The following is a 21,230-nucleotide window of genomic DNA, read 5'->3' as shown; positions in this document are numbered from 1 at the left end:
CATCATGCTTTAGCCAGTTAGGAATCCATTGACGCGATGGAATAGTTCTTGAAGTGCAGCTTTATCCCGTAGCAGAACTTTGAAGCTAAGGTATAAAAATGATAAGTTAAATTTTTGCCATGTGCTAAGCTTTCAGTTGAACCCAAACATCCAATCAGCCATTGGGCCAGACACAGCAATTAGGTCATTTACAGGACTACAGGAAGGACTGATGCAAGGATTTAGCCTTCGTGATTTGACACAGATTATTCCTGGCGAATAGCAGGAGTGGCGTGCTTGGCATTGCTATGGGCCCACACACGATCATCATTTCCTTCTTACTCTAGGGTTTTCTCCCTAACTCTCTCCCATTTTGAGGTTCCTATAAAACAGGCAGGAAACTACTCCTGGCACAGAATAGGCACCATCAACACTCTGCCAAATCTGTTATTGTGCATCCTCTATAACCTGCTTCTGCACTCAGTAACCCTAAACCAGCTACATCACATTTATTACCATGTAGGAGCATCAAATCATCTCCTTCTTCTTATGAAGTGGAACTTTTTTTCAGACTTGTGCAACCCAAAAGCAATGACGCCAGATAATATAAATCCAGTTGTATTTTTTGGGCATAGAAAAAGAGTAAAGAATGAATGCAACACCTTAGTCATTTACAAAAACACAAGCAAATCATAGGAGGTCTGCCCTACTCATTTGGAAGACTGAGTGTGGGTCTGTGTCAGTCATCCACTCACCTTATTCACTTTGAAACTGGATTTGACTCAAATGAAATTTGTCCCCTTGCCACCATTTCTGATATATGCGATACATCCAATTCTGCCGCAAAATTACTTTTGCAGTTGGTTTCTAACAGATAGACTTCCTTCTCGACAAGATCCAGAGTATGTTGACTTCCAACATACTTTCAGTACAATGTGATAAGTGCTTCATCTTTTTCTATGAGAACAGACATTTTAAAAGTAGCAGTACGTGGCAAATGTTTTACAATGCGATGCAATTTACATGCTGAAAATGGCCACCAACTACATGGGTACCAATGAATAAATGCAAATATGACAAGAAAAAAATCTGGAGAATTTAAGGTGCATGGGCGGAGGTTTCTTTGTCTAATGTAAAAATTAATGACATTAAAAACGAATAAATATAGTTTATAATTGCTCAATGCTTTATCATTTACTAAATATAGACGTCCAAAAGTAGTTACTGAATGAATATATCCATTCATCTGTGATAAGCGCTACTTTGGAAAAGGGTCACAGCAACCCTATAGCCTAAACCAGGAAGTCCAGCACACACCCTGATCAGGATGCCTCATAGGATGTGCAATCACACACAATCTTTGAGTAATGCGAAGTCACCAATTTACCTAACGGTGTGGTTTTCCTCCCACAGTTTAACAAGTGCAAGATGAGTGCATGCAAGTTCTACACACATGTGCATGATTAGTATCTCCAGCCCTGCTGGTTCAAGGCTACAGTGCTAACCATTAAGTCCGGGTATTTTTGAAATTAAGTGATCCTTTATTTGCCATTTGTACTAGTATGATTACATGTACATTGGAAGGTGTTTCTTTGCCTACTCAATCTTGCTGTCTCTCAGATACGTGGGCAGGTTAGGGGGAAGCTTTGGTGTGGGGGGGGGGGGTGGGAGTCAGCCAGCATACAGTGCTCAGGCTTGAACCAGTGATCTTCTGATCATAGGCATAGAGGCTTAGCCCCTGAGCCACTCATCACCCCCCTGGTCAACCTACATCCGTCTCCGCAACTATATTCATGAGGTAACAGCAGAAGAACCAGGGTAGAAGTTCAAATGAAAAGTATGGTACAAGTTTCTCCACATAGTTGCTTGGCTCACTGACCATGACAGAGTAATAAGTGTGAAGGTCCAAGGGAGGAGTCTGATGAGGTGTTTTGGTTCCTCTTGGCACATTCCACTGGATGGCGGCCAATGAGCAGTACGATATGCAAATCAATCTCGCAGATGTTGCAGTTATATACGATTCATGAAAAACATTGTTGCTGGTGGTCAGCTGTGCAAGGTTATTTTGAATGCTGATTGCAGGACTAAGGCTAACTACCCAATGGTGGATTTTCTGATGATTTAAAGGGCAAGTAAAATGTATGTTTTTTTAAATGGCTTAGAAGTTCTTTTTTATTTCTCAAAAGCACTGTCGGTGAGTTGTGAAACATTTCCTTCGTGTCTTGAGCAGGGGTGAATGCCGCAGCTGATTCGGACGGCCGTTCGCATCAAAATGCAACCGACACAGACGAGTCTTGGCGCAGCCACGTTCGTCCATGATCCCTGATGATCCCGGGTTTGGAGCAGTGTCTGTCTGGCAAGGAGTTGGTGGGGTCTGTCCGTTCCAGGTGGACCAGACTGGGAAACACTGGTCTAGAGGCATTGTTGTAACTGCAATTACATCATGTTTATTATAACTGATTGTAATGGGATAATACTATCCATCCATCCGTCCGTCCGTCCGTCCGTTTTCTAAACCGCTTATCCTACTGGGTCGCGGGGGGTCCGGAGCCTATCCCCGAAGCTATGGGCACGAGGCAGGGAACAACCCAGGATTGGGGGGCCAGCCCATCGCAGGGCACACTCACACACCATTCACGCACACATTCACACCTACGGGCAATTTAGCAAGTCCAATCAGCCTCAGCATGTTTTTAGACTGTGGGGGGAAACCGGAGTACCCGGAGGAAACCCCACGACGACATGGGGAGAACATGCAAACTCCACACACATGTGACCCAGGCGGAGACTCGAACCCGGGTCCCAGAGGTGTGAGGCAACAGTGCTAACCACTGCACCACCATGCCGCCCCTACATTAAACAAAATAAATAGTATATTTAAACCTCTGAAGGGTTACAAAGAGGAACCGTCTCCAAGCTGAGAGGAAGACTGAGTAGATGCAGCCAAAACCACACGGCATGGAAACTCTGGATAGGATGCCAGTCCATTGTAGGGCACACACTCTCATGCACAATCGCACACTCTCATGCACAATCGCACACTCTCAGAAATTCACGGTTCACGTAACTGCATGTTTTTTGACTGCAGGAGAAACAGAACTGGGGTACAGGGATGGAAACTCCACACACAGAGAGCAGGAGGGGGTGGCTGGGCCTTGAAGGTGTCAAGCTGAAGTGTGAACCAGTAAACAAACAGGAAATTCCCCAGCTTCCCTTGTACGACAAGTAACATCATTTTTGTTGATCCAGTATAAAACATTAAACTGCAAGCTAATTAGATTTCAGTTAATCCTTACAGCAGGCTACTAAAGCCAGAGATTTGTGGGGGATAAATGTAGTAAGTAGGTGGATCCCTGTTTAACTTTGGCTCTTACTTTCTCTCACTTTGTCTTGCTTATTATTTTGACAGAAACCTGTGACAATGGGGATTTTGCTGCACAGTAGCTCTTGGTCTGAGAAAGTAATTCACAGAAAGTAATTTACATCAACATGTAAATCATTTAAACGTTTCTTTGGCTGAGTAAGACTTTTGTACAATATTACATATCCTGTGGGTCTGATAAACACAAATAAGCATTTTGATATTTTACTTGGTAAATGTTATATATGCAACAATTCACAACGCAGAAGAAAACTATAATCACAACATTTATCGCCAAATATTTTTATTTGGACACAAAAAAATTAAGTAATTGTTATAATACCCTTCAAAATATTTGCAAGAATTGAGTGGGCACAATTAAAGCCAGCTTTGTTAGTTAAAAGGAATGAATGAGGAACAAAGCCAATTGCAATAAAGAAATATTTTGTTGATGTTTTGGTGTAAAAACACGGGGATAAAGTTTCTTGTACGGTGGCTTCTTCCTTCTTTAAAGCAACTCTTCTAGAGTGTTATAACCTGTCGGGAAAATGAATGAATCACCGGTTACATAAAATACATAAATATCTATCAGTTTTTGGCATCGGCCTTTTGCTGTTTTCTGATCAATATGTTTTGTGTCTGTGGCGTCCGGTCTTCCTTACCTCACTACTTGAATGTGTGACTCTCAGTGCCCCCACGTCCAAAGCCTGCGGGGGACGACACAGAAGACCATACGTTAGTCCAGTGCTCAAAAGCTACTGGAAACTCATTCATGTGGAAAAAGTTACGACACAAGCATAACAATGTTATCCTCTCTGTTCCCTGACCGGACATAACCGGCCTTATGCTTCTCTGCCACGAAAACACGGCATTTCTGAGAAGAAATTCTAGCAATCCATCTTCATTAATCTGTTATTAATTAAGGACAATAATGGAGCAATAACAAGCCGCACACTCCAACACACATAGGTGTTTATACAAATAAAAACATTCAGTACTCCTTGCTACATACTACGACTGTACTTTGCCCTAAGATATGCTTGTTATCTCAAACGGCAGTTCTGCTATACAAGTTCACGCTACATTGGCCCACTTGCAAAACTTTGCTAAGTGAGACAGACAGCTAGAAAGTCTTATTTGATACCACCAACTTTACTCGTTTTATGTCAGGCGTTACCCATGACAGCTGTTTTTGGTCTGCTCCCCCACCCAAAACTTTAACACTTGCTTTCCTACATTTCCTACTTTTTTCCTTCTTCTCACTTAAATTTTAGCAAGCTAACTAAGAACTTAGCAGCTAGTTTGCTGTTGCACATTCAGTCACTATCTTGTTTGAACAAGCGCTTCAAATCTTAAAAATATTAAGTCTATAATAATGTACCATCTCTACCAGGCAAGTGGGTGTGTGGGGGTAGGGGGGCAACTCACATAGGGCTAGGTAATATGGACGAAAACCCATATCAGGATATTTTTAAGCAGAATAGCAATACACAGTAAATATCTAGACATTTTTAGACAGAGTAGTGATACATCCATCCATCCATTTTCCAAACCGCTTATTCTACTGGGTCGCGGGGGGTCCAGAGCCTATCCCAGAAGCAATGGGCACAAGGCAGGGAACAACCCAGGATGGGGAGCCAGCCCATCGCAGGGCACACTCACACACCATTCACTCACACAGGCACACCTATGGGCAATTTAGCAAGTCCAATTAGTCTCAGCATGTTTTTGGACTGTGGGGGGAAACCGGAGTACCCAGAGGAAACCCCACGACATGGGGAGAACATGCAAACTCCACACACATGTGACCCAGGCGGAGACTCGAACCCGGGCCGCAGAGGTGTGAGGCAACAGTGCTAACCACTGCACCACCATGCCGCCCCATACAGTGCTAACCACTGCACCACCATGCCACCCCTGAGTAGTGATACATATAATTGTATTTTCTATGAAATGGGCTACATGACTAATTTTAAGTCAAAGCCACACGTGAGACGTCACTAACACTTTTATTTAAAGTGTGGTCAAAACGTAATGCAAATACAGGATTTCCTTCCTTGTTTGCATACATACAGCTATTCAGTATGGAAATGATCATTATTGAATGCAGAAGTGTTAGGATAAAGACAAAAATAAATTATGCCCATATGGGTCCAATGAAGCTGCTTCGACATAAAACCTTTTTAGTCCAGTATGTCTATCAACAGCATTTTTGAAATCAGTGTATGACATTGCTCTTAAAACAGAAGGAGAATGTTTATGAACAAAAAAAAGCTAAAATCTAAATCCAAAAACTGCCAAATGACAGAAGCCTGGCAAACACTGAATGGCACTTCAAGCTGGACTTATTCCTCATCAAAATAACACAAATATTGCAAATTACAATATTTTTAAGCTGTGAGCCGTTTGTCTATGTTTTAAAAGGAAATGTACCAAGTAACAAAGATTCTTCGCCGTTCCTCCCCAGCAAATTCCATATTTGACACTAACTGAATCATTTATAGGTCTCTGCAAGGTGGAGCTCACTGGAAGTTACGCAGAAGTGCAGGGAAATTAGCGGAGCGAAAATTAAGCAGATGGAATTATTTTTGTAGCCCAGTTACATTTCATGTCATTATGCTTGGACCCCTGGCCCTGAAAATGTGCACAGCCCCAGACGGTTGGCTGGATGGATGGAATAATGTAGAATAGCTCCATACTCAGAGGCACTGCCCCAGCTCGAAGCCCTACAAGGAGATCGGCCCATGCTATCATATATTGTGAGGTGTGACTTTTTAAGAACTGTCCTTACAGTAGAGCTGATCAGAGACACAGCATCCTAAGCCAGTGACCCACAGACCATTCACGATAAACACAACAATACTGAGCTACATTTCATCTTCGCCTTAAACTGAGCCGAAGTCCCCCTGAATTATTGCCAAGGCACATATTATATTTAGTAAAACCTCAAAGTTCAATTAAAATGGGATATGAAATGTTCCACTTACAAATATTTCCGCTATACTTTTGTAATATTCTGTTTAAAAATGACAAAAAGTTCATTTCTTTGTTCAGTTCATTCGGGCCACTTAGGCAAATGTGTAATGAGTCAGCCGACTATCACAAATGTGAGGAAAGGTCACGTGTTTTACCAACCTTTAGGACCAAAGAGAGCCGAGTAGCAGGGATTACTGCAGTAAGGTTTCCCATCATGCTAGAAAAGAAAACCTCATTAAATATAGTTAATCAAAAAATGGACAACTTCCAGACTGCAGATTTAAAAATACATTAAGTTTTTTTTCTATACTTTTGATCACTTACAAATAATTATATATAGCTACAAGCTACACGGACATTTGCTGGTATAGAAAGTCTGAATGTTTTTTGATATTTAAACCTTTTTCAACTTTTTTTTCCCCAAAATTTCTGGTGCATATTTGATGTTATTTTACATGACTCTACGTCTGTACCTCAGCGTGCATGCCGGCCGATAGCGTCTTACTGCACTTCTCACACTTCAGACATGGACGGTGCCAGTCCTTTCCCAATGAGCTCACCCTCTCCGCTGCAGGAGAAAAAAAAAAAAAAGATTAGATAATGCGTGACAAAGTAAGATCAAAAAAAGAGATGCATTTCTTAAGAAGAGTCAGTAAAGCAAAGCATCTAGCATACTATTCTTAACAGATAAAGTTCTAACAGATAAAGTATAAAATGCAGAGGTGGCCATTTCAGGTCCAGAGAGTAAAAATCCAGACCAAGATTTTGTTTCAACCAACCAGTTGAGTATAAAGAGTCACAGTCACAGAGTATTCGATTGGCTGGTTGAATCCAGGCTTTTTTAGCTATTGAAAAGATCAGAGGCTAAGTGAAGTTTACCTGGGGCTTGATTTATTGTTTTGAAGGAATTGGGTATTGAGGCTAAACTACTTTGGGATATACACCAGAGGGATCAGACCTAACAATTGCCATGGCTGAAGCGAAATCTTGGTCTGGATTTTTACTTTATGGATCTGAAATGTCCACCTCTCATAAAATGTGACAATGCTTTCAAAATCCGCCAACAGTGCACAGCGATATTAGTTCCAATATAGCATTGAGTTCATTATCTAATAATTGTGTATATAATGGACTGGATATGCCTTGTTCAGCCAACAGTGATATCTTCTGATAAGTAGCCCGAATATAATGATTGGTATTTTTCTGGTATTTGCTAAATGTATAACCTCCTTTATCCAATTATCCTTTCAGTGAAATCATGGAAGGGTTTCAAAAATGTAACTTTGAGGAAGAGAGCAGCATTAATTAGCGATTTCATATGACAAACTGGGGTCTGTTTTCTTCAGAAGAGTCTGTGTCATAGAGTGCAACCGGGACTGAGGAACGCACAAAGTTGCCCGCAGTGAGTTGCCCACATTAAAATTATGGGATGTTAATAATGCAGTTTGCCGCTGCCTTTTAAGACCTGCAGCATACAATTTTAAATGTTTCGCATACGATCCGCAACAAAACGACGAGCTTTATTACGGTAATTATCAGCTAAGAATATTCAAAATATATCCTGAGTGTGAAATGAAGGTAACTGAAGGTGAAAACAAGGTAATATGCAGCGATAAGGCTAAGCGGAACGAGCAGTGTTCGGCAAATACTATTTTACGAAAACCTTCATTTACTCCGGCTCTATTGCACTACTAGTTTTTAGAGACTTTCCATTACACTACGTGTCAGCTCCATAGCTAAATAGCATGCATATTAAATGTAGTTTGTTCAAAATTATTTCAGTTTAAATAGAAGATATATAGGCCTATTTTTAATAGAAAATTGATGCACAGAATCAATTGCAAGTGCCACTTAAGCTCTCTCTGCATATTATTACAGTCAGCGAAACTCTTATTAAAGTCATAAAGGGCGCACTGGGACATCCGGTTCTATGTAAAAACGTAAAATTTAAGTGAATAAGTTGCAACCTTAAATACATTGTTAGTGTCGGTTAATTCATTTCAATTTTAAGTTTGATTGCATGTTATTTGCTTAAAATACACATATAATAAAATAAACACACGAATCTGCATTAGAAGCTGGGACATCAGTCCTAAAGCACTACAAACAGATGCTTTTTCATCTTAAATGCAAGCATTCCAGGAAGCACTTCTCGAAAACAACCTCGATACATCCAGACAAATATAAAGGTACAGTAAACATATCAATAAACCATATCCAACTTTGTCACGATTATTGCAAGTAATATGTGAATCAAAACGTAAAATATAAGCATCAGATACATAATAAATATAGCTTACCAAAGTACACCTCCTTGTTGCATTTAGGGCACTTGGGCATACTGGCTGTATTATGTAAAAAGACTATTCAGAAGTTATTCTTTTATGAGATGGACTATCGTTCGGCAGAGCACCTGCTGTACCGCAGCCACGCCTGGGTTTGTGTCAGCGCTACGCCCAAGTCTGTTCATTTATACCGCCGAAAAAATAGGAGATGAGCAAAATCAAAAGGCGGAAATGGCTCGGAGGAGTGCGTATGTCCGTATGCGGTACCAGATCGAAATAGAAAGTTTAGAAGAGTAAGCAAATAATAGGAGGCTGTAGGCTTGAAGCGGATCACGCGAATCTGTTCTCTGAAACGCGACTTTCCAGTTTCTTTAACTTTAAATTTAATTTTAAGCCACGTTTTACATTTTATGTTTAAACATTAAGACAATTAGCCTTTAATCTGCTTTCTCGTAATCTAAAGGGGAAAACACCTGTCAGAAATTAAATGAAAAGCACAGATGTTCCCTGAACATAGTTGAGAGAGGGGTCCCCTCATTCCTCCCGATTGTGGGAGAGTTTAGAAAATGATCAGGGATGCCGCTGAGAAGTCTGTCAACAGGGAATAGGGACCGTATGCACCACTCAGCAACATCTACAGGAAAATGCTTCATAACTGGCCTTTATGACAGAGTTGGTGGAAGAAAGCTGATACTGGAAATAAAAAGCTTGCTTGGAGTTAGCAAAAAAAGACCAGAGTAGTTTTGCAGAAAAAAAAGTGTTGGAGTGTATGGGGTGGTCCTGTTCAGCGGGGCCTAGAAAGTTTATTACATTTAAAGTTAAAATGAGTAAAATGGAGGAAAACACTACAAAGGAGCATTTTTCGGTCTCCGAATGATTTACATGATCTGAAACATATAAGAGGCATGAACCAAACCAATTTAATATCTCATTGAATGTGTAATTCAAGAAATATTTATGTGATTTGTAAGTGCTGTATAGTACCATGGGTGAATGTTTAATTGTATACGGTACAGTGTAAAATTCAAATATTATTCAATATCACTAGTTGACATTTCCCAGAGTACTTGTGTTAGTAAAATCTTAACAGAGTTCTTGGGTTAGAAGTACTAACTATTATTGGCTCAGCTCATTTGGAAATATATTGTTCCCCGCCCAAAGGGCTGTGTTCTATTGAGTAATCATTGCATCATGAGTGTGCCAAGCCTGGTAGTAGAACAGGTCAGTTGCAAACTAGTGATACCTGCGCTATTAAGATGCCATTTATACAGTGGAATTCTTTGGATTTCACCATCTGTGTATCACATGCACCATCTATGCATCTCATACACCATCCGTGTATCACTGTGTATCTATGAGACGGTTTTTGATGCATGGGGTCAGTCAGCATGAAGTGCTTCAGGCACTTTTTAGGGATTTAGTCAAGAGCCTAACTGTTATATGATCCATATAATAAAATAAAAAAATGATTGGGGGGGGGGGGGGGGATTGTCTTTTACACCTCCCTCAACTTGCTCAACTGCAAAGGGAGCTGGGGGTTAACAGCCTTGCTCAAGGAGAAGCTGGGTTTGAACCAACGACATGCTAATTACAGGCGCACAGGCTTAGCCCACTGTGCCACACGCTGCCCCCAAACATCCAGACTCTTGTTAGTCAGGTATTGAAAGCATTCAGCATCTGGGAACATTCTAGCATCTTCAGTCCAAAATCTCAGCTACTGCCCCCCATGAGTCAAGCATGAGTACAAAAGAGCATAAAATTTACATCATGCAAATATTGACACACATACACTAATAGACCTTTACGAGTACACTCATAATTTTTATGTGATCGCTTGGCCATAGGATTCAAACCCACAACCTTTCAGTCATTCACAGCACCTCATCTATAATCTCAATAAGGGGAGTATTGAGTTCTTCAAGGAGAGAGTTGCTAAAGGCAACTTTGTGCTTTGTTATGTCAGCATGTATAGTTCACAGATTGAGCTGCTAGATGATACTGACTGGCCCATGGATGTACTGGTAAAGGTCTCTTAGTGTATGTGTGTCAATATTTGCATCATGTAATTTGCATGCTTTTTTGTACTTATGCTTGACTCATGAGCTACTGCTGATAACTGGTATCCAGACCATTGCTTTGTTAGTCAGAGGCATTACCAAGGCAACCAAATAATGAATTTCAAGGGGGGGGGGGATCATGCATATGGTGTCAATGACAGCTAAGGCCTCAGATAATGTATACATTTTGATCTAGTAGTTAATGGCCTTGAAGTGACAAATTTGCGAGTGATAAAAGTTCACTCAAGGTATAAGTTTAGCTTAGCTTTCGTTGGTTGGGGCAGGGGAAAAAGCTAATAGACCTAATCTGTTGACAGACGAGAATTCTTTGTTTGTGAAATTGAAATGAGTTTCATTTACATACAAATTCCACGTTACCCTGCACTTCTCCCATCAGAGGCACAGCCAGATTTAGTAAGTGAAGATATTTCCAGGATCCCAAAGTTTGGCGGAGCGTAGCGTGATCAGCAAATCATTGCTGGCAGAAGAATAAAGCAGGGAGAAAGAAAACAAATAGCTTAATTACGTAATTATGTCATGGTAACGGGCCTTGGCAAGTCATGACCTCTGCTCATTTATAAGAAGTGTAGTGTGAGGAAAATGGAGGGAAGATTATGGCAGAGTTGTCCTAGCCCAGGCCTAAGGGGCAGTGACTGTGCTGGTTTTTCCACAACCTCGTCGTGAGAGGTATGGTGAGGGGGGGGGATGTCTCAGGGTGAGGTAAAGTCAGATCATGAGTACAAACCGTCAGTTAACCTCCTTTTTATTCCTGGGCCTTGAAAAGCATTGGAGTTTGTTTTCTGAACCAACCCCCCCCCCCCCCCCCCCCCCCCCCCCCCCCACACACACACAGGCCTAATTGTTTGTGATCTGGAATCTGGAAAACCAGTGTGTGAGGTAGAATTCTGCTTGCCTTGAATACTAGTTCACTACAATATATAACAATATATTTTTCGTCATTTTCCACCACTGATTGCTTCCAAACTGCGATGGGCTGGCCCCCCATCCTGGGTTATTCCCTGCCTCGTGCCCATTGTTTCCGGGATAGGCTCCGGACCCCCCACAACCCAGTCGGATAAGCGGTTTGGAAAATGGATGGATGGATGATTGCTTCCAAATTTGTGAAGTTATTTGCATAAAATTACTAACAGCAGCAAAGACAGTCTGATCTGATCCTATCTCAAAATAACAAGAAAAGGAAGTTTGATTGTGTCTCTGGTGCAAATATTAAAATATCACAGCGCTTATATCTAGGTCCCATGAGTGCCTGGATTTATAAACCGATGCCGAATGGCTAACTTTCCATAATTCCTTAAACATTAAGTAATCCAAGGACGAGAAGTCCTTAAACTGTTTGTTTTTTTTGTTAACTCGTTTGCACCTTCTATAATGAAAGACTATAAGTGGCATAAGTGAATTTGGAAGATTTATTTCAGAAAAGTGTCATTCATATTATTTTACACTGTGATGCAACAGAGCTCACAAGATTGCAGGCACTAGTTGTTTTACACCAGTAATCTCTCAACACAGAAGCGCACTTGCACAGAGGAAGATATCAAGGTACAACATCAGCGTCTTCCATCACTTGCTTCTCTGGTGAGCATACAGAAAATACTGAACATGTTAAGGGGAAAAACCCAGGATATTTATTGACTTCTTGAAATGGATAGACAACCAAAGGTAAGTGTATTTATTTACTACTGTAAGCAAAACCAGAAAGTGGTGATCAAGTTGCATTAAAATGAAGAATTCTGCAGTTACGTTCAGAGCCAAAGGGTCATTGCAACTGCAGCTTAAACGATGAATTATGAAGAACAGAGAGGGGGAAGTGAAAGAATAGCTGCCTTGACAGACAAGATACCATTTCCACTGGTTCATGCCGGTTAATCTTAGCAAAGAAAGAGTGACGTAAAGACAACTTTGTGAAAGTGTTAATTTCAGGCAAGATGCTGGAATTAGGTACAGTATAAATAAAAAGACACACAGAAAACGAGGGAAAGAAATTACATTTCCATGGTGACGGGCCTGTCAATGTTATCATGCTTTGGTTTCCTGTAGCATAGCAACACGAGAGTAAACAAAAAACAGTCATGTACATCGGAAGACTGTCTTGATTTCCTGTCACTTGACAGCGAGAGCAGCTGCGTGAGGAGTGCTTGAGTGCCAGCTGAACAAGAAAGAGAAAATGCTTCCAGTGTTTCTAGCTAAAAAAACCAAGCATTCCTCCTAACGAGCCACATCTATAGCTGGCAAACAAACGAGCAGGGAGGGGAAAATAAAGAAGAAACAATCACGTACTGCTTTCAGATGTACTTTTGAAGTCAATGAAGCCTCTGTTCAAATTAGAAATTATGCACCAATGGCGATTGTTGTAAGAAGTTCGCAAAAAAAAAACATGTTCTGAAAAACGTTTTTTTAAAACAGCATATTAGCTGAAATGATCATTACCATTTTTAGGCAGCATTTTGAACCGGAGTGAAGTGCATTTTTAATGGAGTCCCACTGTTGCACCTTTATAGAATAGTACTCAATGTAGAGACATGGACTTTCTGGCACAGAATTATAGTATTAATGTAGAGGACAAGAGCTACCAGAGAGGAAGTAAAGAATTGTCTATGTGGCTGTACAGTGTCTGTATGTGTATAAAAGAAACTCGAAGTAGGTGTGAGTTATACTGTTCGTTTGACACTGGCTGCTTGAATTCATTACCTTCAGTACGCACTGAGTGATGAGAAAAGCCCCACAGCTCACTGTTGCCGCCCTAGAGGCTTTGCACGCTTGTCTGTTTGATTTTATGTCGATGTTTATGCATAGGCTTGGCAATCTGATGCTGCTGTGGTGGTAAAAGCAAAAGAGAGGCTGTGCAGATTTAGAATAGTTTGTTTGGTAAGATTACATTGTATGTGATGATTAAGTGAAAGTAAGTGTAAAACAGTCTTGCAGTTGCCGTGAAGCTTATTACTTCCTGGAAAGACTATAATTGTGCAGAGACGTTTGCCCTGGTTCCACTTACTTCAACACTCGAGTCCTTCTCACACTCCTCCTGTCCAGTAGTAGTGACAGGTTTGTGCTCCTAAATGCACAAACACATGCACACACACACCCACACACACATACACACGCACACATACACACACACATACACACACACACACACACATACACCCACACACACATACTCACACACACATACACACACGCATACACACTTCAAAATAGTTATTCATTGAGTATGCAAAAATATTAATTGAGCATTATACCAGACTTGCAACCCTATCAAAATAATTAGATAATAGATCTGTCAAAAATTTGTTTACTCAAAACATACAGTACCCATCAAAAGTTTGAATATACCTACTCACCTACAAAGGAGAGTGATAGGGTGTAGCATCACATGACCTGGCCACCTGACCTAAACACAGTAGAAGTGGTTTGGGAGGAGCTTGACCAGAGAGTGAAGGAAAAGCAGCCAATGAGAGCTCAGCATATATGTGGCACCTCCTTCAGCACAGCTGGAAAAGCATCCCAGGAGGCCACCTCATGCAACTGGCGTAGAGGAGAGAGGAGGGTCAGGCAGTGCCTGGGGCAATTGGGGTTAAGGGCCTCAAGTGATTTGAACCAGCAACCTTCTGAGTCCCAATCCACAGAACTGCACCCCCTCCCCAACAAATACATTTAGTTTAATATGTTTTTCATCAGTGCATAATTCCATATATTTAATTTATTATAATTTTATATGTTTTTATAATAGGGCTGGCATGGTGGTGCAGTGGTTAGCACTGTTGCCTCACACCTGTGGGACCCGGGTTCAAGCCCCTGCCTGGGTCACATGTGTGTGGAGTTTGCATGTTCTGCTCATGTCGTCGTGGGGTTTCCTCTGGGTACTCCGGTTTCCCCCCCCCACAGTCCAAAGATATGCAGCAATGACCCGATGAGGAAGGAAATGAAACAGTACTGACACACACCCTTGATTTCTCACAATAAATGTCTGCAAAGGTAAACAAGTCAGGAGATCTACACCTTTGATGGACAAGATGCCCTGGCTTGTGGCTGTTTTATGCTTATGTATTGTTTGAGTTTCTGAGAATCTAGCTTTTATACTTAGCGTCAGTTTACCTCAGAGTCCCAGTCTTGACACATGTAAAGTTTGTAAATAATAGAAGTTCATAGTCTTCAGCCATCTGATCAGCTGTGTGCCTTTAAGTCTTGTTAATCTGAAGTAAATCCACACAGCTGGGGTCTTTTTCGTATCGTCGGATATTTTTCAGGTTAGTAAATAGATATATTTATTTCACTAAAGGGTCTTTGAATGAGGTATGTCTGATCAAGCCCTTGAACGTATAAAACTCCTGATTAGAGTCAAGGAGTGGCATCAGCAAGAACACATCGCTATCTTTTGATCAGTGCTATCTTTCACATTTGCCAATAGCATGGAGCTACTCTGAGCGCTTTTCGCTGCGTATCATTACGTGTGACTCTGTTCAACAGCCCACTGATGTGCTCCATTCAGAAACAGCAACAGGGATTTTTTCCAAATGTGTCATCGTAGTCTGAATCTCCCTTCCAAACGGTATATCATTCAGCCAATAACCGTGTCGCAGAGCCACACGACTCCAGGCTTTTATGATTAAGATGGGATGATGAATGTAAGACTGACTGCAGCCATGCAAATAACATAAACATGTGAATGGACAGCAAAGTGTTTGCAGAAATGATCTGCAATCAATCTGGAAGAAAAATCAAAAGCTTCATCAGCTTTAAGCAGCAAGCTGGAAAATTCAGAAAAGCTATTTAAGGGCCTAACCTGCTGTGCTTCTGTCAAATATTAATTTTCTATGGATAAATATGGATAAAAAATCAGTCAACAAAATGTATAAAGTTACTACTGGTCTCAGCCGTAGCGAGTGGTGCAGAACTGTAGGTATCTGGGCCAGGGTTTGAGTCTCCACCATGACTCTGTGTGTGGAGGTTGCATGTTCTCATGCTCTCCCCGTGTCATCGTGGGGTTTCCTCAGGGTACCCTGGTTTCCAGGGTAAACAAGGGACATGCTGAGGTTGATTGGAGTTACAAAATTGCCCATCTGAGTATGCCCTGCACTGGGTAATTCCCTGCCTTGTGCTGGAAGCCTCCAGACCCCCAGTGACCCTGAATAGGACGAGCGGTCACAGAAAATGAATGGACGCATCTCTGCCATATCCACACATCAGAACTGTAGATTCTGAAATGTACAGTGGCGGCTTAACATCTGGATGTTTAAGTTATAAAGATAGCGTTGCAGTGAGTCTTGTCTGAGATCTGAAGATAAGTGGAAGCAAGATCCCAAATAATTCATCTACATCTGACTTAGCTAGCCAAGCAGCACCGGATCAGACTGTCAGAGATGTCTAGCATTCCTTAAGTGAAAGACCAAATGAAATGATGATTTTCTTGTGCTTTATGATTCTAAGCCTGCAGTTTCGTGGCTGAGCATTTTTCACGGTTTCGGTGTGACTCCCATTTGCTTTCCCAGTTTTTGTTATCTTTGCATTTTGGGGCGGATTGGGTTATTGGTGATTTTCTGCCTTTGCACTACAGATTAGAATCACAGTTTGGATTTGTTAGCTTTGTTTGCCACTGTCTGGTTTCTGGGCCTTTGCTGATTCCAGAAATAAACTTGATTTCCGGGTGTTAAAGCCCTTTTACGTATATGCACCAAATTTAAATAAAAACAAGGGTAGCGCAGTTCATAAAGCTTTGCCATTTGGGCCAGGTGCTGAGTAAGAATAGGGAAGACTGGCTGATGTCTATTCCAGTCTCTGTATGGTCAGTAGCACTTTGCATTTGTAGACATTTGTAAGGTCTGCATTTTTTAAACAAATCTTGAATTAATCTAGTTTCCAGTATCCCAGGTAACAATCGTAACACGTCCTGTTCAGAGCGCCAGCTATTAATGCACCAGCATGTGGCCCAGCCGGTTAAGCCATTGCCTCTGATTAGAAAATTTGCTGGTTCAAATCTTTGGCTCAGCAGTGTGATGTCAGCATTGGGCCCTTTAGTGGAACCTTAGACCCCCAGTTGCTCCAGGACCAGTCTGACCCAGTTTAAATAAATAAGTAAGAAAGAAAATAAACAAATACCCATTGCTTTGGATTAAAGCATCTGCTAAATATGTTAAATGGAAATGAAAATTCTAATAACTACCCATTTTTTTTACGTTTTTGTCATTAAATGCTGAATTCTGCCCTGCGATGGACTGACATAGTAGTGACAGAGTAGTGACAGAGTAGTGACTGTGATCAGCTCCAGCCCTTCTGCAGCCCTGACCAGGATATACGTTTAGTAGCTAGATTAATGGGCTTCTGCAACTAACACAGCGCAAATCCAGCTTTTACATTAATCAGATTCCTCAAGAATTCAGCCTTAAAGCTCCATAAAGCTTGTAGAGAGACGAGGGGCAAAGTCAAGCTGGGCCAGGAAGGTGACTGTAAGTAAGGTCAAGCAGAGGCATGTTGCATTTCTGCATGACCGTTCGCTGCTACATTTAAGGCAAAAGAAAACTACAGAACTAAAAACTTGTTGCTGTTTGCAGTTGGTTGTCTGTGGCTTCTCCATAAACACAGCAATTAGGTGCAGCAGAGCTCTGGGAAAAATCAGCACATAAAACACAGTGAATTAGAGCCCTCTAATGAGGAAAGTCAATGTGAGAAATAACTTTTAAGTCTAGTTCCTATAAGCCTTCCAGTTTTTACTATAATTTCCATTTTTTCCACAATAATTTGTGTCTAATTTTATGATTAATAGCATTTTCAACTTTTAAAATTGAAAAAATAACTTTTTGCCAATATATTAAAACATATTTGATGGGAATAAAAAAATGCAGAGCAGAGCAGTAACTGTAACTGCTGCCAAACTGTTGTTTTGATTGATCTATCACAGTTAGTTACACCTAAACACAAATTGCCATATTAATCCTGTATTAGTTCAGCAAGCAGAGCAAGAGCTAAACTCTCTGATTAAACCTTCAATTCACAGGTAATTTCTTACTCTTTGGTGCAGTCCTGGGTTTCAGTGGGTAACTTGTACGAAATATCCCTAAAATAATAATAACAGACAGCATTCAGAGGGAGCAGTTATATTTTTTTGTAATTCTCTGCTTTATTTTTGTTTATTTCTACCTAAAACGTGAAATCCAGCTAGCTCCTCAAATTATATCCCATAATTAAAAAATCTTTTTGCGCTGAAGTTTTTGTATGGAAATTTACTGGAATAACAGTGGTCTGGAAATTCTGCATTTCCATGGAAACAGTGTCCCAAAACGCAAGCAAACATCGATTTGCTCTCCAGACAAAAAGAGCTAAGAAAATGTTTTGCCAAGTGAGAGTGGAATGCAGAAGGATCCCAGCAGTGGGCCGATATGGGACGGCGTTCAGGCCGCGAAAGAATTTATCTCTGGGAATATCCGTGGCAGCCATGAGAGCGTAGCTTACTGACCAGAGACGTTTAGGGTTTGTTTTCGTTTCCCTTTCATGCATTTGCAGCAAGATGGGAAGTATGAGAAACAGGAAAGAAAATCAAACTGCCCTGAACTGGGAAACTAATTTTGGCAAGATCTACAAAGATCTCAAGCAAATGAAAGATGCAAAAATCGATTTGTTATGGTCGACACTCATTAGACTAATGATATAGATGGATGACATAATATGTGACATATTTTGGGTCCTGTAGCAAAGCTGCATCATCTCTAACAGCACGCATTTCATACAAGTGTAAATGAGAGAACTGCAACATGAAGTGTACAGTAAGACGACCTGGCATCATGTAAATGCATTATCCTAAGATTAGAATTTTTTTGGTCAATATGATATAAATGGCAAAGCATGTTCTGAACACAACATACTCATGCACTCCCAGTCCCAGTCTGGTGATTCTTCTGTGCCGTGGTTGAGATGGAACGCAGAAAAACAGCATTATTCCAGTGATGACCCAGGATAACGCTTTAGCCTTCAGGATAGCGTGGGTGTTTATGGGATTCATAACAAACCAGAATATATTTCAGGTCTCAGCTTGAGCTCTTTGTTAGAATGATGCTATGTTTCCTCAACTCATTAAAAATATGAACAACGGACGTATTTTGGTTTACAATCCAAACATTTATTGTCCAATATAAAGTTCCTTGGTCCTGGCATGCAGGACTGGCAAGGTGACCGCAGTGTATTATGTGTTTAATTACACTGCAACCCTACAGTTAATTAAAGTTAGTATTGTCCAGATGTCCAGATATCATGGTGCTGTTTCAACAAGATATTGAAGCTGCCTGCACTGGATTCCACTGTGCAGATTGTGCATATTTTGTTGTACGTGTTGGTGATTGTACTTGTTGCACTAATATGAAGCACACACCCAGTAATTTAATTTAAATTAAATGTGATTGGTTCAGTTTGGGGGGGGGGGTCTGGTGGCACAGTGGTTGGACTGGTGCCCCATCCTGGGTTATTTCTTCCTTTGTGCCTGTTGCTGCTTGGCTTTTAGTCTCTGGACCCTCCACAACCCACAAGTGAGTACAAAGAATGGATGGGCAGTTCTGATGGTCATAAACAGATATATGGAAGGTGAATCGGTGCAGTTTTGCACAAAACAGGAAGCACGTGACCAAAGACTGCAATGGGCAACCGAAATAGGAAGTGTTTCACAAGTGTGTCCTCATCCCAGTGACCAGCCTGGAAGATCTGGAGCTAATGGGCTTTAGTAAAAGATGAGGGTCTGGCTGCTTTGACTGGGAATGCAAAGTGGATAGCGGGGGGGGGGTGGTTACCTTACCGTTGGAGGGACAGAACCCAGCCGTGCAAAGCTGTTGACTCCCATTCAAATCTTGAGTAATTATCGTTTTTTTATTTTTTTTGGCGGCGTAACTTGAATAACTGGAGAGCTGTGGGATGCCTGCGGGGGGGGGGGGGGGGTTGATGCTAATCCAAAGATTACAAATTCACCGATTTGCGCCGCCATAACTCGAGCTGTTGTGTTCGGCTGCTATTTGGAAGTTTCATAGCCTTGTGAATACAGTTCCTTATCCACTATGCTACGATTCTACATGCATTACTGTACAATTATTACATGCTGTAACAAAGGCAGATTTATCTGTAGAACATGTGGGATATCGGCCCAAATGTCCATTATTTTCACATCAATTAAATGACTTAATCTACAGAGCAAGCTCTGATGTACCATGTGTCAGGATTTAGGTTGATTGAAGCATACTCTCAGGGTCGGCACCCACCTGACCCTGTCCTCCATATTGTTTTGTAGCTCTGCAGGTTGAGCATGAGGCACAGAGGCGGTACCCTATGGTTGTGGGTTTTAGGCTGGCTTGAGACCAGTCTCACCTGTATGGTTTGTTAGGTTTATTAGGTTGTATTTTCCTATTTTTAAGTTTTGCTATGCTTCTGCTATGCTTTATTATCTCTATGTATCACGTTCTTAGTCTCTCTGGTGCTGTTACCCGGATGTTTGCTGTGTATTCTTACTCTTCAGTGTTTACTAGGTTCCTTTGTTCTGCGTTCATTTAGTGTTGGTGCTTCCATGTGTTCCTCGCTGTTCCTGCGCCTCCCTCGATTGGTTAATTGATTGAGTTACACCTGTCCCTCGTTCTCCCTGGTTCCTGTGTGTATTTAAGTGCCTGTTTCCCCTCTGATCTTTGCTCTGTCATTGTGTCTGTGCAAGTTAGAAGCTCTTAGTCCTGTTTCCTGGTGTTATCTTATGCTTTCTTTAGTTGGTTCTTATTTTTCCTGTTAGTTTTTGATCCCTCGCGGTCCCTTTAATTTGTGCCTTTCCTTTGTGTGTTCTGTTTCATTTAATAAACCCTTGTTTTTCTTGGAACCGCAAGTGGAATCTCACATTTTTGCTGCCTGTCCCGAGCCATAACAGCAGAGCCTGCCTTCACTTCTGAACTTTTATCGGGTTTTTAATGGAAGAATTACAGAAGTATGTAAAAGATGTGAGTAGATAATAGCAACATACATAATCAGCACTGAGCTTATATTCTGTTAGAGTGCCAGAATAATTAGCACAGTGGTGAATTACTGCTCCTAATTCTACTTACTGTATGAAAAATGTGATGTTCTAGTAGATTTACACTTTCAAATTTAAGCTTCTTCAAATCTTCAAATATTTCCTTTTTATGACAATTGACATTCTAAACTGAAAAACTAACGTTAATGTTACAAACCGTAACACATTCACATTCAAAATACTGTAGTAGAGTTACTATGTTATTCCAATGTTATGCTGTGGGTCTGACCCATTTGCTTTTTATAATTTAAGTCGATCCATCCATCCATAACCACTCATCCAGTAAAATCAGAGACAAAAAAAGAACATTTTATTGGGAGAATATTATGACTAGAACAAGCTGTTGATATTGAAGGAATAATGATTGAGTTTAAAAATGTAGCGTACTTTGCCTTCGAGTTGCGCTTCTGCTCAAGTTATATGACCTGGAGCAATTATCTAGATATAAAAGCAGACATAATATTAGGTTATGAGTCATCCTAGTAAACAGCATCTAGTAAACAATTATACAATTATTACAGCTAACT

General features: G+C 40.9%; 1 protein-coding gene and 1 long non-coding RNA gene across 3 annotated transcripts in view; one reads left to right on the top strand and one right to left on the bottom strand.

The window, feature by feature from the left end:
- Nucleotides 1–3,627: 3,627 nt before the first annotated feature.
- On the bottom strand, nucleotides 3,628–8,811 carry crip1 (cysteine-rich protein 1). Its single transcript, XM_048974481.1, has 5 exons — nucleotides 8,617–8,811; nucleotides 6,790–6,884; nucleotides 6,476–6,533; nucleotides 4,003–4,047; nucleotides 3,628–3,877 (listed from the first exon to the last, which is right to left on the bottom strand). Exons 1-4 carry the CDS (start codon nucleotides 8,654–8,656, stop codon nucleotides 4,007–4,009), a joined length of 234 nt encoding a protein of 77 aa, XP_048830438.1. The 5' UTR covers nucleotides 8,657–8,811; the 3' UTR covers nucleotides 3,628–3,877; nucleotides 4,003–4,006.
- The window catches only part of LOC125707377 (uncharacterized), a 30,346-nt gene continuing 17,573 nt past the window's right edge, over nucleotides 8,458–21,230 (top strand). For both annotated transcript variants that reach the window (XR_007382270.1, XR_007382271.1), the window contains exons 1-2: nucleotides 8,458–8,505; nucleotides 12,189–12,338. This is a non-coding gene — a long non-coding RNA (uncharacterized LOC125707377). The remainder of the gene's footprint in view (nucleotides 8,506–12,188; nucleotides 12,339–21,230) is intronic.

This window comes from Brienomyrus brachyistius, chromosome 14, assembly GCF_023856365.1.
Source record: "Brienomyrus brachyistius isolate T26 chromosome 14, BBRACH_0.4, whole genome shotgun sequence".
Taxonomy (NCBI): Eukaryota; Metazoa; Chordata; class Actinopteri; order Osteoglossiformes; family Mormyridae; genus Brienomyrus; species Brienomyrus brachyistius.
Note: the sequence above shows the minus strand (reverse complement) of the source record. Positions and strands in the feature narration are given on the sequence as shown.

Bases quoted from the DNA above. Each gene is read 5' to 3' on its own strand.
- crip1 (XM_048974481.1), bottom strand. From the start codon at position 8,656: ATGCCCAAGTGCCCTAAATGCAACAAGGAGGTGTACTTTG. The intron at 6,534-6,789 runs GTACAGACGTAG...TTTCTTTTCTAG, and splicing joins CGGCCGGCATGCACGCTGAG to CATGATGGGAAACCTTACTG. The intron at 4,048-6,475 runs GTTGGTAAAACA...CGTCCCCCGCAG, and splicing joins GGCTCTCTTTGGTCCTAAAG to GCTTTGGACGTGGGGGCACT.